The 17,375-nt window shown below is 41.8% G+C and overlaps 1 protein-coding gene across 4 annotated transcripts in view; it reads left to right on the plus strand.

Annotated features, from left to right (window-relative positions):
• Positions 1–6,561: 6,561 nt before the first annotated feature.
• The window catches only part of CPEB4 (cytoplasmic polyadenylation element binding protein 4), a 67,518-nt gene continuing 56,704 nt past the window's right edge, over positions 6,562–17,375 (plus strand). For all 4 annotated transcript variants that reach the window (XM_078446929.2, XM_078446931.2, XM_078446939.2 and 1 more), the window contains exon 1: positions 6,562–9,122. In XM_078446929.2, the coding sequence (XP_078303055.1) occupies positions 7,998–9,122 (1,125 nt within the window). In that variant the 5' untranslated portion in view covers positions 6,562–7,997. The remainder of the gene's footprint in view (positions 9,123–17,375) is intronic.

Below are 17,375 nucleotides of genomic sequence, written 5' to 3' on the forward strand. Positions count from 1 at the left end.
TTCCTTTCTAACAAGGAGGAAGAAGCCCGCAAAATTAGGGCCTTGGATTTGTAATCTGGGATCTAGGAGAAATTCACACCGTTATTTTGTTTTCAATATTTATATGTTACAACATACTTTTAGGTTCTAGTGAATGATAATTGTTGTTCCTTTTGAGTGGTAAATCACATTACCTTGAACAAGTTTTTAAGTTTTTTTAAAAGGTAGGCCAACTTAAAGAAACCTATTAAATGCAGGAGCTACCCCAATATGGCAAAAATTGTGAGGCTGGAATGAAAATCCATGAGGTTTGAAAAATACAGTTGAATACATCACAAAGCCACTGAAAGTGTTTAAACAATGGAGCAATTAGACTCCCCATTTAGAAAGATTCAGTGAGCAGAGCCAGGTATTCAGCCTGAAGATAGCATCTGCAAAAAAATCCAGGTGAGACCTGAGCAGACTTGAACCAAAGTAGGAGATGGAGAGAAGGAGGAAATGCTGAAGAGAGGAAATGAAGAAAACCTGGGGTCCAACTCTAAGAGGATGGAGGAGGAGAGAGGAGGCGTTTAGGATGACTCCTATGTTTGGCTTAGCCAACCGAGAGAATGAATCATGGCACCATTTAGCAAACCAGAGAAAATGGGAGGTGGACTAAGGCTGGTCACAGTGAATTGAAGGCCCAGTGGGGACGTTCAATGGATCACGAGTCCTCGCAGCATGTTCCATCAAACCAGCAGCACTGGCATCACTTGAAAACTTGTTAGACATGCAAATTCTTGGCCCTACCCTGTACCTATTCAATCAGAAATTCTAGTTTTAACTAGTCCTCCAGGTAATTCTGAAGCACGCTGAATTTGAGGACCACTGGGAAGAGGAAGAGTTCTGGGTCAAACTATCCGAGCAAAATAACTGATTTTAGATACGGCCCTTCCCTGGACCTGTTTCCTCAACTGCAGAACAAGGGCACTGACTCGAGTACACAATTCAGGTACGACACTGAACTTCTCTAGGCCAAAGTGCCTCATCCATCAGTATTCACCTCCCCTATTCTTCACTGGTAATAGAGTGTCACTTTTTAACGCGTCACCTGAGCGTGAAATAAAGACCATACTTCCCAACCTCTTTTGCCCAAATTGCATATGGCCAAGTTCCTGCCGGGGGAAGGAAAACGGAAGTGATGTGTAGGTCTTTCAAAAAGTGTCCTCAAACAGAAGGGTCATGTCTTCTTCATCTTTTCCCTCCTTCCTTCGGTCTAAAATACAGATGTGATGGCTGGAGCTTGATCAACTATCTTGGATCATAGGCAGAAGTTACATTTTAGGGAGGGAAGGAATGGGATAAAAGGAACCCAGCTTCTGATGACTTCCTGAAACCACTCACCAGCCCTCTATTGATTCTCTCAAATCCCTTTTATGTGAGAAAGGAAGTTGTTTTTGCTTGGGCCATTGTGATTTTGTTTTTTTCTGTGCTCTTACATAATTTGGAGAGAATCTCTTGTACTTTAAAATTTATGAGAAAGCAGTATGAGAAAATTTAATCAGAATATCCTGGGGGACGGGGCCTAGAAATCTGCATTTGACAGGCTGCTAAGAGGCCCAGTGCACACTAAAGTGTGAGGCTGGATGCTTATGAATCAACGCATAACTGTTTTTCAGGAATATGTATACTCCAGGAATAGGGGACCAGGAAATTTGGATATAAAAGAAGTTAGTTACTTAGTAAAGAATTTAGCAAATTTTTTTTTTTTTTTATAATGCCTTTCTTTGAACCTTTATTGGTTAAGAGTTCCAAAGTGAAACCCTTTCGGTAGTAAAAATTCCGGCTGAAAGGAAATCATCAAATTGAACCAGTGCCTATGAACTTATGGCTATGCTGGGGCTAGAATTTGGGTCTGACCTCTGGGCCCTACATCTTCCCTGCAAGCTCCAAAAAGCTATTCTTTTTCTAGTCTCACAGGTGAAAATCCTCCGGCCTATCCACAGGGTATGAGATGGCAGCTGTTCAGCAGTAAGGCCAGGGTTTGGTGCAGGGAGGTGGAGTGTGTCCAATCAAAACAGCAAGGGGTGATCTAGGTCGGCAGCCCATCCACATAGGTGGCCGAGGCCACAACAGTCATCCCATGTGATGCATGTCACAGTTTGGAAGGTCAACCCCCTGTTCCTGCTCACCTAAATCTTTGCCAGGAGAAGGCAATTTCAAGTGAAGCATGTCTGTGTCCAGGACCTTTCCAAGCCATTTAGGTAGTAACAGTGCATTGGAGGAACTGACTTCACCACCCCCACCAAAATGGCTTGTTAATATGGACTCTATGTTAATGATAATAACCTTGAATGAGAAAGCAGGGAAAAAACAGTGTTTAAGACGCAGAGGGTTCGTGCAGATTGTAAAACAACAAACAAAAAGGGAAAATATAACCCAGCAATTAACGATAAAACAAGACGAAACAAAACAGTGGTTTTTTTTAAGGAAACATGTACACTTTTCAATATCAAAACAGGGTGGAGATCGGAGGCGGGGTTTAATAAAACCTACTTTGGGAACTTGGTTTTTTTTTCTGTCTAGCTTGCCTTCTGGGAGTAAGCTTCCAGATGCTTGTGGACAAGAAGATATTCCAAAAGTAATTCCACTCTTCTCTCTTCCTCTACCTTCACAGGACCTGCCTCTGAATATACTACTTTTATATTTTCTTAGTTCCAGTAAAACATATATTCTACCACTACATTAGAAGGCTTATTAACAAAGCTAGGCAAAGTAGCTGGGTATTAATCTCTTAGGGGACGGGACCATGAACCTGCCCAGACTTGCCTTCTCACTACAGCTCACTACTCAACAATATCAAGGACACCGTGTCCTTCAATTCCATCACAGAAAGCTCCTGGGCCACCAACTCTAACCTCTAAATGGATCAACTGCTTTGAATGTTTCTGCATGCAATAAGAATGTGCTCATATAATTTACAGTAGTACCTAGGTGTACTTTTTTTTGTATGGGTGTCATCGTTTCACAAGGTGCCTCTGCGTTTTACTCAGATGAACTGAAGCAGGGCCGCCACATTGTATAACTCCAGGGGGTGGCATTCCCATAATAGTCCGTGGCGCCTTATGGAATTGCACAGTGCACAATATGAGTGGCCTTGGGTGGTGGCGCTGGTTACTAAAGTCACCAGACAGGCCCCTGGGGAGTGGGGTGTGTGCTGTTGGGAAGGCTGACGGATGCTTCAAGGGCAGTGGTGGAGGACATCAGAGTTGGGATTGGGGCAGAGTTCACTCTGGGTGATTACGGGGTGAGATTTATATCACCTGCCAAGCTTTAAAAGAGGCCGGTGAAGGAGATATTAGGGCCATGCTTCCTGGGAGGCTTGGGTTTGGGGTGTGGTTGACCTCAAACCCCAGAGGGGGCTGGGCAACAGCCAGCAAGGTACAGGCATTCACTACGCTACAAGTTCTCTTGAAGGTGTGTCAGCTCCTTGCTGGACAGGGAGGGAGGTTTATTTGTTTCGCTTTGTTTGTTTTTATCTGGTAGCACCTTAATGTTTGTGCAGAGCTTGCTTTCTCTGCAAACTGAAAGGTTCTCAGGGAGCATGCTTCATGGAGGGGCTCTCTTCTGTCAGCACAGCGTTCAAGCCAGCACTCATCTACAACTGTAGATCCCTTTGGAGATCCTAAATGGAGCTGCTGAATTGTTGTCATGGTTACCTAGGCCAGTTTCCGAGGCCAGAATGTTTTTAAGGAGGGCAGCCCTGGGGTGGGTATCCTGGGTTTCTGAGTAGACAAATGATCCAAGAGAATTGTTTCCCTCTTCCTTCTCCCAAGCTTCTCCTCCCTAACCAGGAGCCTGATGTCTATAGTGACAATTAGCTCCAGTCCAGCCTAAACCTACTGCCCATACTTGATTTAGTCTTAAAAGAACAGGCCGACCTAGCAGCACCCTGACTGTGGCTCAGGTCTGCCTCCTCCCCCTATAAAGCAACACGGGTTCCTGGATTCTGTCATGCTCACAGCTGCTTCTAGGCAAAAGACGCTTGTGAAGTACAAGTTCTCTGCACTTAATATGTTAATAAGGAACTGATATTTTAAAAAACCTCAGCCCAGCCCTTCACATGTAGCTCGTGTAATTTACTAACCTAGTGAGAGAGGAAAACATCATTCATATTTGGTCTATAAGGAAGTGGGGGCTCATAGAGGTAAAGCCCAGGGTTGTACAACCAGGAAGTAGAAGTAGAGGTGGGATTCAAATTACACTGTTGGGCTCCAAAGACAGTCCTTTTCCCCCCAAGTCATGGCTGCCATTTTAGCCATGGAGAATTGGTAGCTCCAAAAGACTCAACTATCTACTGGGTACTGAACATTCATTCATTCACTTAACAAACGTGTTCTGAGCCTGCTCTGTGCTGGACCCTACGCTGGCCACTAGGGACACAAAGATAACCAGATAAAACCTTTGCCCTTAAGAAATGAACCCACTAACAACTAGCTGTAATTTATTTATTTATTTATTTATTTATTTATTTATTTATTTTATTTTTTTAACGTTTATTTATTTTTGAGACAGAGAGAGACAGAGCATGAACGGGGGAGGGGCGGAGAGAGGGAGACACAGAATGGGAAAACAGGCTCCAGGCTCTGAGCCGTCAGCCCGGAGCCCGACGCGGGGCTCGAACTCACGGACCGCAAGATCGTGACCTGAGCCGAAGTCGGACGCTTAACCGACTGAGCCACCCAGGCGCCCCCAACTAGCAGTAATGTAAAGAGAGGAGTCTACGAGATGTTAGAGAGAGGGGCGGTCAGGGCAACCATTCTGGAAGAAATGACACCTTGGACACTCTGGTGGAACCGAACCGGCAAGACTCAAGGTATGTCCTGTCGTGGGGAACAAACAGCAGACTAAGACCCAATCCCTATGCCCAAAGAACTCCAAATAGAATTGCAGAGGTAAGACTCATGGTCATGACAGAAGGAAAGAGAATAAAAATCACGGCTTCAGGCTCTAAACAGGCGTTCTACATGGAAGTGTTGGAGGATGGAGGAACTGCGGCAGAAGAAGTTAGGACCATTCAGGGAAGGCTAATAGAAATGAAGTGGAAGCCACCCGTGTTCATGAGCTTCTTCTTAAAAGTTTTTGACCGCTCTTTTTTTCCTACTCTGGCTCTACTGTGATTCCTTCCCTTCATTTTTCATTTCTCATTTCCTACTAAAGGGAAACACTTATTCATCATCTTTAGAGTGAGGCATTACCCTAGTCCCTGATGGCGGTCGTAAGTGGGAATGTACAAAGATGAACAAGACCAACGCTGGAGCAGCTAATGAATCACCCAAATGATAAGAGTTTGAGAGGCGTGAACTCCAAACAGCAAAAGGAATGAATTAATTCAGACTTGGTAAGGAGGCTGTCATTCCAGATTGCGTCCACTGTAGTTGGTTTGTTGATTCATTTCTTCAGCATTGATTCACCCATGTCCTCCTATCCACAAGGTCCTCTCCTCAATGAGCCCAGGTCTGGCAGACATAAGCAGCCATTACAATAATGGGATAAACGAGCATGAGACACACAGGACTAATGGGCCATGGATGCTCGTTAAGAGAATTCAGGAGGCAGAGCTGGTAGCGTTTGAACGGATTCCTAAGATGAAAACAAGCATTTACCAAGTGGAGAATGAAGAAAAGGGCATGTTAAAAGGCACCGGGAGGGTGTTTGGAGCAGCTTGGTGTGGGGCATTTGTTCGGAGATGAGGTGTTAAGATACAACCGCCCACAGAGCGGAAAGGCCTTGAATACCAGACTAAGGAGTTTGGCCTTTTTCATAGAAAGATCTGAACAGATGAGGAAGACCGTAAGATTTTCGTGTTGGAAATGTCTCTCTGGTACGGTGTGGCGAGCGGACTAGAATAGGATGAAGAGGTCTCAACCACGTACGTTTACAGCAGCTGTATCTTTGTGCCTGATAGACTGCACCAAGTCTCCCAGCTAAGCCACGCTGGGGAGTGGGGGTGGTGGAATGGAAGGTGAAGGGAGAGTCCCGCGTGAGGTCAACAGGCAGGACAAGGACGTACGCAGTTCCAGGCTCGGCACAGAGGCTGGGGAGACCCGCCTCCCCTTCCAGATCCCTCTGGGGCGGAGCTCGGGCCAAAGCACGTGATGCCCGGGGACCCACCTTTACTGTGGGCAGGCCTCCCGTTCATCCTTGGTTTTACCGGTCGCCACTCGGATCCGCAAGACCCTGGCTCTTTTTCTTAGTGCTCGAGGGATCCGTTCTCTTCCGTGCGTCCCTACATGCAACTCCTGCAAAGAGAGGGGAGGGGAGATCAACAGCGAAGGGGTCCTGTGCCCACACTAAAGATGGCAACCTGCTGCGCTCACTCTGGGTGGGGGAGCGGGTTCCAGTCGCCAGGCCTCACTGGGCGAGGCGCAGACGGAAGGGGCGTCTCTCGAGGTGAGCTTTCGACCTTCCTGGGAGGGGACCGGAGCCGGGGGGCGTGGCCTCGTCTAAATTCTAACAGCTGATTGGTATTTCGACAGGTGGGCGGGGTGCCCTCGGTACCCCACCCCTCCCTCTTCGAACCGGAAGTGTCTCTCGGTCTTTCCAGCTGGTTGTCATTTCACTCGGCTCGGTCCTGAGGAGAAGGACTCAGCCGCGGCTGCGGGACCCGGACACCGGGAGGCGGTGGCGGCGGCGGCGGCGGCGGCATCGGCGACAGCAGAGGAGGAAGAGGAGGAAGAAGGAGAGAAAAAGAAGAGCCAGGCGGAGTCCGCAACAACGACAGCGGGGACTGCGGGACCGGGGCAAAGTGACGGCGGCGGCGGCGACGACGGCCCAGCAACCGTGAGGAGAAACAAAAGCCTTCTAAATTATAGATTTTTTTTTTTTAATCTGAGGGAAGAAGAGAGAGCACAAAGGGGGGAGGCCCTTTTCTTTTAGAATAACTACACTAGTGGGTTTTCCCTTTTTTTCCTCTCCCTGCCCCCCCCACCCCCCCCAACCCCCCCACCCCCCCTGCGGAGAATCGAACTGAGAGAACTGAACAAACCGCCCCTGGGTCCCATGAGGGAAAAAAACCCCGGAGCCGCAGAGAGGGGAAGAGGCCGAAACTGCAGGACCTTCCAGGTCGCCCCGTTGGTCCCCGCACCCCCGGGCCGCCAGCTCCCTGTCGTCGAGTCTCGCTAATCCTTGCTGATCGCGATCCCCCCAAGAGGGAGAAACGGGTGTTTCCAACCCCTTTCATGGGGGAGAGGAGGCCGGGGGGGAGCCCAGGAACAGCGACCGCAGCAAGATCTGCACCCAGAGCCTCAGGAACAGCCCCCGAGGCCAAAACTGCGCCCCGTGAAAGAGCAGAAACAGGACCGGGAACAGCAGAGACCTCCCTGCGATCATCTTTCCATTAGTCAATGCTGATTTCCTCTCCCGCAACCAGGAATTCACCTCCCGCCCCAGATAACCTAATATAATCTATATATATAAATATATAATATATAATGTTCTTAAATTATTCCTGATTTTTTTTAACCAAGCTGCCAAGAAAAGAACGTATTCTCCTCTTAGCCCTATTCTAATTTTTATGTGAGTGAATCTAAACTGCTGAGGAAGACCATATGTGATTGTTAAATTATATATATATATATTTTTACTCCGCGCAAGGCTTATTCTTCTACATCCATAGATGCTTGAGAAGCTGTGTTTTTGTCATTCATGTACATTTTCCTTTGGAAAAAGAAAGCGCCTATTTTACTAACCAAAGACTTGAGTTTTGCCCTCTTCGTTTTTATTCCCTCCTAGAAACAAGCCCAGTCGGATTCATGTCCATGTGTTAAGAGACTTTTTTTTTTTTTTAGTTTTTTTTTTCCTTTCAGAGACCAGAATTCCAAATCAGAACTATTTCGAGTGATAAGCTGCGATCTTTGAGCTAGCTATATAAATAAGACACTGCAAACAGACGACTTAAATTTCGGGTGGAGGACGCAAAGACGCGGGACACCGGGTTGCCCTTTTTTATCGTAAGCTTCTGATCCTAAAAGTGATAAATGGGGGATTACGGGTTTGGAGTGCTAGTGCAAAGCAATACTGGGAATAAATCTGCTTTTCCAGTCAGATTCCATCCACATCTGCAGCCTCCACACCATCACCAAAATGCCACCCCCAGCCCTGCTGCTTTTATAAATAATAACACAGCTGCCAATGGCAGCAGTGCGGGGTCAGCTTGGCTCTTTCCCGCTCCAGCTACCCATAACATTCAGGATGAGATATTGGGGTCAGAAAAAGCAAAAAGTCAGCAACAGGAACAGCAGGACCCTTTAGAAAAGCAGCAGCTCTCCCCCAGTCCAGGTCAGGAAGCCGGAATACTGCCTGAAACCGAGAAGACCAAGTCGGAAGAAAATCAAGGGGACAATTCTTCGGAAAACGGCAACGGGAAGGAGAAAATAAGAATCGAATCGCCAGTGTTGACAGGGTTTGATTATCAAGAAGCCACGGGGCTGGGGACTTCGACCCAACCCTTGACGTCTAGTGCATCGTCCCTTACTGGTTTCAGTAACTGGTCGGCAGCGATAGCACCTTCTTCCTCTACAATCATCAACGAAGATGCAAGTTTCTTTCACCAGGGAGGGGTCCCGGCTGCTTCGGCCAATAACGGTGCTCTGTTGTTCCAGAATTTCCCCCATCACGTCAGCCCTGGCTTTGGAGGCAGCTTCTCCCCTCAGATCGGGCCTCTGTCACAGCACCACCCTCATCACCCTCATTTCCAGCATCATCACAGCCAGCATCAGCAGCAGAGGAGGTCTCCCGCCAGTCCCCATCCCCCGCCTTTCACACATAGAAATGCTGCTTTTAACCAGCTGCCTCATTTGGCGAATAATCTTAACAAGCCCCCCTCTCCGTGGAGCAGCTACCAGAGCCCCTCTCCTACACCATCTTCTTCGTGGAGCCCGGGAGGTGGTGGATATGGTGGCTGGGGAGGTTCCCAAGGCCGAGATCACCGCAGAGGGCTGAATGGAGGAATAACGCCCCTGAACTCCATCTCGCCTTTGAAGAAAAATTTTGCAAGCAATCATATTCAGCTGCAGAAGTACGCTCGCCCCAGCTCTGCCTTTGCTCCTAAATCCTGGATGGAAGATAGCTTGAACAGGGCTGACAACATTTTTCCTTTTCCGGTAAGATTATGTTCCATTTATAGATTAAGATGAATAAGGAAATTGCCTGCTGTAGTATCTGTTTAACTAAAGAGAGTTTGAATTGTTCGTGCGCATATCAGAACTCTTCTGAGAAAATGAGTTAATTACCAGACGTTATTTTGGCAGGACAGGAGTATAATTTGGAACAAAATATTCAGCGGTTTCTTTGGGAAATTTCTAATTGTAATCTCCCCCATAGATAATAGTGTGAATTGGCGTACTTATGAATACCAGATAGCTAATGATGTCAGAATTATTAACTGTAATACCTTTCTAGCCTGACAGGATCAGCAGGGTTGGTTTTTTCCCTACTTTTTTAGGTGGGAATAAATAATGTATAGATACAAGTATATTTCACTGTGGAAACTGATGATCATTTTCTGCCTGCATGAAGTAACTAGATGACAGAATTCATGTTTTTCCTCCACTGTAGTGTAGGGTAGTGATTCAGTGAAAACCAACTATTGAATTATAGTTTTCTCCCTGGTTACATTTTAAACCTGGAACCTCTCTGAACCTTGCAGTGTGAACAGTCTGAATTCATCAATTCAGCAATTCCTCTTAAACCTCTTTGCAAATTCCGGCCTGCCCTGTTCAGTAAGGACTGGTACAGAAATGATCTAAATGTTTTCTTCATCCCCATTTATTTTCAAATACCATGAAACTGTTGATCTCAGAGTGACTCTTTCATGATGCCTTTCATCCATTTGTTTATTTTCCAGTGTTAACACTAGGGGTGTAGATAAACCGTTCCTAAAAATAGATCCAGGCAAAGATCACTTGTCTTTCTGGCCACCAGTGTATCTTTACTCTGTAAGAGTCACATTGTTTGATGTTTTTGAATTAATGAGCAGCCGGTCTAGTTGACAGATAGGACATAAAGGGAATTTCATAGTTAATTGAGCATCAGATGCCCCACTAAGTTTGTACACTTCGGGGGTATGATTGTTTATATGTGTTTAGGAAATTTATATGGGATAATAAGCTAACACTGAGTCAGTCCTCACAATGACCCCACAAGGTAAGTTCTATTGTTATCCCCATTTTGCAGAGGGATAAAATTGAGTATCAGAAAGATATAACTTGTGCAAAAGCACACAGCTGATTCGAGTGCCAATTCTAGGTTAAAAAAACAAGGATTAAAATACATGTCTGTATACCTGTGTATGTACATATGTGTGTATGTACATTGTGTGTGTGTATATACACATGCATGCACCACAGATAGAGGGTTATTGTAGAGACGTTTCTGCAAGGGCTAAAGCAGATTACAAAATAGTTGCAATGTCCCCAAATATGATGTCAGCACAAGCAGAATTATCTGTTTTGATTAATCATTTGCTTAGCGGGAGGGGAAGTCTGCTAAGAGAATCCTATGTCATTCCAAGGAATTAAATGTCCCTTCCCTGAAGGATTCAGGTGTAACAGTTAGGATGTATCTTAAAATATTCCATTAAGTTTATTTTAGAGTTTTAAACTTTTTTTTTTTTTTTTTTTTTGTCTAAGTATCAAAAAGCTGTTGGCTTTTGCTTTTATAAAGGATTCTTTACTCAAAACTGAAGAGCAGTTATCTTGTGTTAGTGGTTAGGTAAAAAAAGGCTCTTTTAGATATTGGCAATTTCATGAAGTCTGTTTTTAAAAAAGTTGCTTTTAGTACTCTTTTGAACATACATTTAAGGAAAATGTAGTGCAAAGGTGACTTTTATGAATTATTCGTATGTTGCTAATTTTTAGATCTGAGATGGCATTCTGTACATTTCAACTGATTAAGATTGGTTCAGAACTGAATACACTTTATTTTACTACTATACAGTGACAGAATGAACTTATGTGACCTCATGCTTTATTTTCTGTTCTCAGTTTACTGATTTTTGATAAAGATTTGCTTTGGGAAAAATAAAAAATTCGGAAAATGAATAAACTATATATATGTACATTATTAGTATTTTGGGGAGGCTAATGGAATGTGTTTAACGTGAAATCTTTCGGTTCAGTTGGAGGCATATATGAAATAATAATAGAATAGACTAAGATTGATCCTAAAACTAACTAACTAGGAAACTAACTCTTCCCTTAGGATTGTTGTCTATTATGCTGAGGATGGGAAAAAGGATGAGTCAATATACTTGGCTCAAATGTGGTAGGATTAGAAAGTAGATTGTTGATTACTGCTCACCGTCCCCACCATTTTTAGGAAAGGGAGTGGGGTTCAGGGAGCCAAGAGCAAGTGTGGTGGTGATTTGAAAGTCACAATAGAAACAAGGGATTTTAAAAAATCCTGATTGGGTTTTGAAAAAAATCACACGAAGTTAGTAAACTGACTACTGTAGTGCTTACTTAAATGAATGTAGTTCTGTCTGTGTGTGTGTGTGTGTGTGTGTGTGTGTGTGTGTGTGTGTGTCTGTGTGTGTGTGTATTTTAACAATTACTCTTTTGAACTGGTTTTTGGCAAAAAAGAAAAAATGCCATTTTGGGTTGGTATGGATTACTTGGTTAAATTTAATATGAAAAACTCAAAGAAACACTTATTTGACTGGGAGCCTGGAGACCTAGGTTATGGTCTTGGCCCTATCAATATCATAGCATTTGGGGACCTCGGTTTCTCCATAAAATGTGGGGGATGATGGAGGTGATGCCTAAGTTCCTTATGATCCTGAAGTGAGCTACTGTGAAATTGCAATTGCTGCAACCACAACCACACTCTTTCCTAACCGCTGCCATTTTTGAATTTATTACCCTAAAAGCTATTCATTTTAGGAAAGAAATTTTATAGATATTAGTAATTCAGTTTCGATGGCTATTGTCAAGAATTCCTAAGGTGTTGTGTAGAGATCTGGAAATGCACCACAGAAGTTACAGGATCCAGCTTACATGGCCACATTATGATGTTAGTATTCAATCAAAGGCCAGCATGGTATTGTTACATTGAAAGGAAAGAATTCACCTGATACGTAACTAACACCAGGCAATGTTTGTTTTAACTTGAAATAAATCAGAATGTTTTTCACATTTGTTTAGTGCAGGTTTGAGTACGTACAGTGAATTGAAATTGAGGATAACGTCTTCAGTTAGTTTTTTTGTCCAGCCTTAACATTCTCTTTTATCCATGTTTGCGGAGCAAGAACAGAGATTTCAAATATGTGAATAATCCTCTAAATAACTGATATGGCAAGGCATTGTATTTTGTGAATATTTTTTGTATTACAAAAAATAAGGTCTTTTTCTAGTTTTCTGTTTTGTTTTTGCTTAGTTTAAAGCTTTAATTAATACGAACTCAAATGACATGCCTCAAATCCTGTTTTCAGATACCACTAATGTATATAATTATATATACCTAATATAATTATATATATTGTATAATTAATATAATAATAGCTAACATGCTTATGATATTCAGTTTTACATATATTAACTCATTTAATTCATTCAACAATCCTATGGGGTAGAAATTATTATTACTTTTCAGATTTGGCTTTTAACCAGTATACTACAGTGCCTCTTGACATAAACATAATACAGGTTTTGGGGGAGAATGCCTCCTAGAAGCAAGTAAGATGAGAGGAAAAATTTTATAGTTTGAATGGTTGGTACATGCTAATCAAAAGATGTAAGTTTCGAAAGTGGAAAATAATATAAAATAATAGAATATACTTCTCAACTTTAAAATGTTAAGCTTAGATAATATTCAAGTCAATTTTTTTTGTTTATTTTTAGTATGCACTATATGTCAGGCACTGGCATAGGACTTCTCAATCCTATGAGGTTTGGTTTTATTGTCCCAATTTTAAAATGAAGAAACAAGGTCCGTATTCTTAAAGGCATGATTTGACTCTTACATTAAGGAGGAAAAAAAAAAAAAATTCCTTGTCCTGCCAAACACATCCTGGAATTTCAGTGTCCAAACCAAATAATATATTGGGGCACTTGCCAATAATTATATTTGAATACAGCACTTCTTTGGAGAGGTGCCTATTTTCTGTCCTTACAGGAAAGTAAAGGAGAATTGTATAGTATATATTCTGAAACTCTCTTATCTTCAGCTCAGTTATACTCACACCTCCATTAGCTAAATACCAGGAAATAGACAATCAATCAATAAATTAATTAATTAATAAAAAGGCGGGGGTGGGGTGGGCAAAATCTTTCCTAAAGACCATCCTAAAACTTTATAGGGAGACATTTTGGGATTTAGAGCCCATTTGCTTTTACTTAAGACACAGTCACCATGGATTTGTCTTAACCAGGCAAATAACTCATGTCACTTTAATAACTCTGCTTGTGTTGTAAGTTTATTGATCCTTAAAATGATATATGGCATCTTATATTTGAAAACAGAAAGTTACTGTATTGCTTCACTTCTGAAAGTCATGGTGAATTATTGCAGTTGTCTAAGTGCAACCTCATTACAGTTTTGGTTTTTTAATAGCGTCCTGGGAGGGAATCTTTATATAGGAAACATTTTCTATTACTTTGTATTTCTTCATATTAGAAGAAGGAAAATTCATTTTTTAAACTATAAAGTATGGGTTGGATTGTTTTTGCTCCAGCAGAATTGAGATATTGGAACAACTTTGGACAAAGCCTACCAGATACAATTTTGTGCCTTTTTGTAGAAAACCTTTCAACTAGGTTTAATTGCTTTTCTGATGGAATCAAAACTTGGGCAGGGTAGAGTGGTTTTTTTTATTATTTTTTTTGTTGTCTTCACAGAAGCCATGGAGTATGATCAACACATCGTTCTATGTCTTTCAGGAAAAACCTGTTTATAGCAAGCCTCATGAACTTGGTTGTTGCTGGCTGCAACTAGAAAGATGCTCTTGGTTCATGGGTTTACGCTTTTGAGAATAATTCTTGTTGGTGTTCATGAGAAAGAATGGAAAAATAGTCTTTTTTTTTTTTTTAATTTTTTTTAACGTTTATTTATTTTTGAGACAGGGAGAGACAGAGCATGAACAGGGGAGGGGCAGAGAGAGAGGGAGACACAGAATCTGAAACAGGCTCCAGGCTCTGAGCTGTCAGCACAGAGCCCGACGCGGGGCTCGAACCCACGGAGTGTGAGATCGTGACCTGAGCCGAAGTCGGACGCCCAACCGACTGAGCCACCCAGGCGCCCCTGGAAAAGTAGTCTTAAAGTTAACATATGCCTAGTTTAAATTTAACACCCCGTGTTTATTTTTTTAAGAACTTTATCTTGCTGTAAGGAAAATAAGCTTGAAGATCCATTATCACATATTTTCAACACTACATTGTACTTCAGTTTTTGGTCCCAGCACAGATAAGATAATGTATAGAATTAAGGCAGGGAGCCCATAACATGAGCATTCATTTTAATATTTCCTGACAGACTCATTTTATAAAATTTAATTGTTCAGAGAAAATTGCTCTTGCAGAAATTAAAGTACGTTTTTACCATGATAAATTTATAGCGATGTGTAATTTTTTAACTTCAAAATTAGTATAGGTTCTCATCACATTTTATATTATTGAAACAGAAGGGGTTCCACTTTCAGGGTTTCAGAAAATTCTTAGTAGCTAGAAAGATAAAGGTATAGTCCTCTTTTTAATCAGTTTTTGAAGGTGAAACTTGAAAAATTATCGAGAAAGCCTATTTTATGACGCCAAACAAACACGAAGTAGAGTGAAGCACAGGCTCTGGTTCTTAGCAAAACAATGAAATTACTTACAGTTACGGTATCTACGGAAGATTTTTAACAGTCCTTTGTACCGCCTCTCTCATGCTATATATTTTATTTACATTTTACTCCTTTTGAATGAGCTAGATGCAATCCAGGACAGATAAAACATTTAGCAGAATTATCAATTTTCTTGAGAAGTTTTATAATTGTGTATACGCTTAAAATTTCATTAGGATTGGCAGACTGTATCTTTCAGTACTTTGAAAAATTTTACCTGTAGTTATTTTGAGCAATTTAGAACATTTCATTGCCTTTGTATACATTAAAGGAGACTGTTTCAAAGGAGAATTTGTGATTTTTTTGGTAAGAGATAGGAAAAGGTACCAGGGATTTGAATTGGGTATATTTTAGCTTTTATTCTGGAATTCAGTTTTGTTTTGTATATTTTAATTTATTTAGCACATATTTAATGAGCACTTCCTATGTTATCGACCAGGGGCAAGACTAGATGTCTCATAAAAGTTGTTTTGGTTTGATTTATAATTTATTTCTGATCCGTGCTAGTCCCTGAATGATACTAAACATACTTTTTTTTTTTAATCTCATTATAAATACAATTAGCAATTGATAGTTTCAGGTCATTTTAATCCATGAGCTGTTTTAATTTTTTTTAATGTTTATTTGAGAGAGCGAGAGAGAGAGAGAGAGAGAAGTGAGAGAGAGAGAAAGAGAGAGAGAGAGAGAGGGAGGGGCAGAGAGAGACAGAGACACTGAATCTGAAGCAAGCTCCAGGCTCTGAGCTGTCATCACAAAGCCCAACGCAGGGCTCTAACTCAAGAACCAGGAGATCATGACCTGAGCTGAAGTTGGACGCTTAACCGACTGAGCCACCCAGGCGCCCCTCCATGAGCTGTTTTGAACTTTAAGGCAAATTAAGAGATCCACCTTTAGCTATAACAAAAACAATGTGTTAATGGTATTTTCAAATATTTTATTAATGGTCGCATTTATAAATATATGCTTGTGTGCAACATGTGCTTATTTAGGTTCTGTGGCAAAATGGTGTTACAAAAGGCAAACTTTAACCTATGGTTAACAGAATTCAGGCCTTATGACACATAAAGGAGAAAACTCCATCAGCCACTTACAGGTCCTCTCTCATGTTTGCAAACTGAATTAATGAAAGTTCAAAGTCTTAAGCCATGCCCATACTTTTCATATTTTAGAGTATTTAGATTGGGCAATTTCTGTTTGCTGAACATTTACCAGAAATATCCCAATCATTTTTTTTTTATAGATCTAAACTACATTATAGTTAATCCCTCAGTATTATACATTTTAAAGCCATATTTATATTTAAATATTATGTAACATACTTTTTTTTTTTTTTTCAACGTTTTTTTAATTTATTTTTGGGACAGAGAGAGACAGAGCATGAACGGGGGAGGGTCAGAGAGAGAGGGAGACACAGAATCGGAAGCAGGCTCCAGGCTCTGAGCCATCAGCCCAGAGCCCGACGCAGGGCTCGAACTCACAGACCGTGAGATCGTGACCTGAGCTGAAGTCGGACGCTTAACCGACTGAGCCACCCAGGCGCCCCTACATCTGTAAGAACCTTTAAAATAAAAGTCAACATAAGAATGTTGCTATTCAGAAAAATCTCCTAATTATAGTATGGAAGTCAGAGCTGGGTTCCAAATATGGCTCTGCCACTCACTGTACGACTTAGGGCAAGCTACTCAACCTTCCTGATCCTTCATTTTCTCATTTGCTTTGACAGGTGATCACATAGAAATATTGATTCAAAATCTTGCAATTAGCATGTCTTCTTAAAATATGAAAACCATTGTATAACTTGTGTCTGGTAATTTGAGCTTAATTTTAAAGAAGACTTTCATAAACCAAACTATAACTTTTTTTTTTTTTTTTTAACATTTATTTATTTTTGAGACAGAGAGAGACAGAGCATGAACGGGGGAGGGTCAGAGAGAGGGAGACACAGAATCTGAAACAGGCTCCGGGCTCTGAGCTGTCAGCACAGAGCCCGACGCGGGGCTTGAACTCACGGACCGCGAGGTCATGACCTGAGCCGAACTCGGCCGCTTAACCGACTGAGCCCCAAACTATAATTTTTAAAAAGAAAGTCACCGTACTTAAATGACAGTGGAATTCAAAGCTAGATGATGTTCTCACTTTCTTGAACACTGCTAAAAAAATTATTGACTTTTTTTGGTCTCTATTTTGGCAAAGTGTTTTCCCTCATGACTTTTAAATTTTTTATTAGGAAAAATATTAAGCATATTCAATAGTAGACAAAATAGTATAACAGAGCCCCATGTACACGTCATCGGGCTTTAACAATGATCAACTTGACAGTCTCCTGTATCTTCTTATGTTATTTTCATGTTATTTTATTTTATTTTATTTTTAATTAATGTTATGTATTTATTTATTTATTTTTGAGAGACACAGAGAGAGAGAGAGAGAGAGAGAGAGACAGTGTGAGTGGGGGAAGGGCAGAGAGAGAGGGAGACACAGAATCTGAAGCAGGCTCTGGGCTCTGAACTGTCAGCACAGAGCCCGATGCGGGGCTCGA

Source organism: Panthera onca, chromosome A1 (assembly GCF_046562875.1).
Source record: "Panthera onca isolate mPanOnc1 chromosome A1, mPanOnc1 haplotype 2, whole genome shotgun sequence".
NCBI classification, from domain to species: domain Eukaryota; kingdom Metazoa; phylum Chordata; class Mammalia; order Carnivora; family Felidae; genus Panthera; species Panthera onca.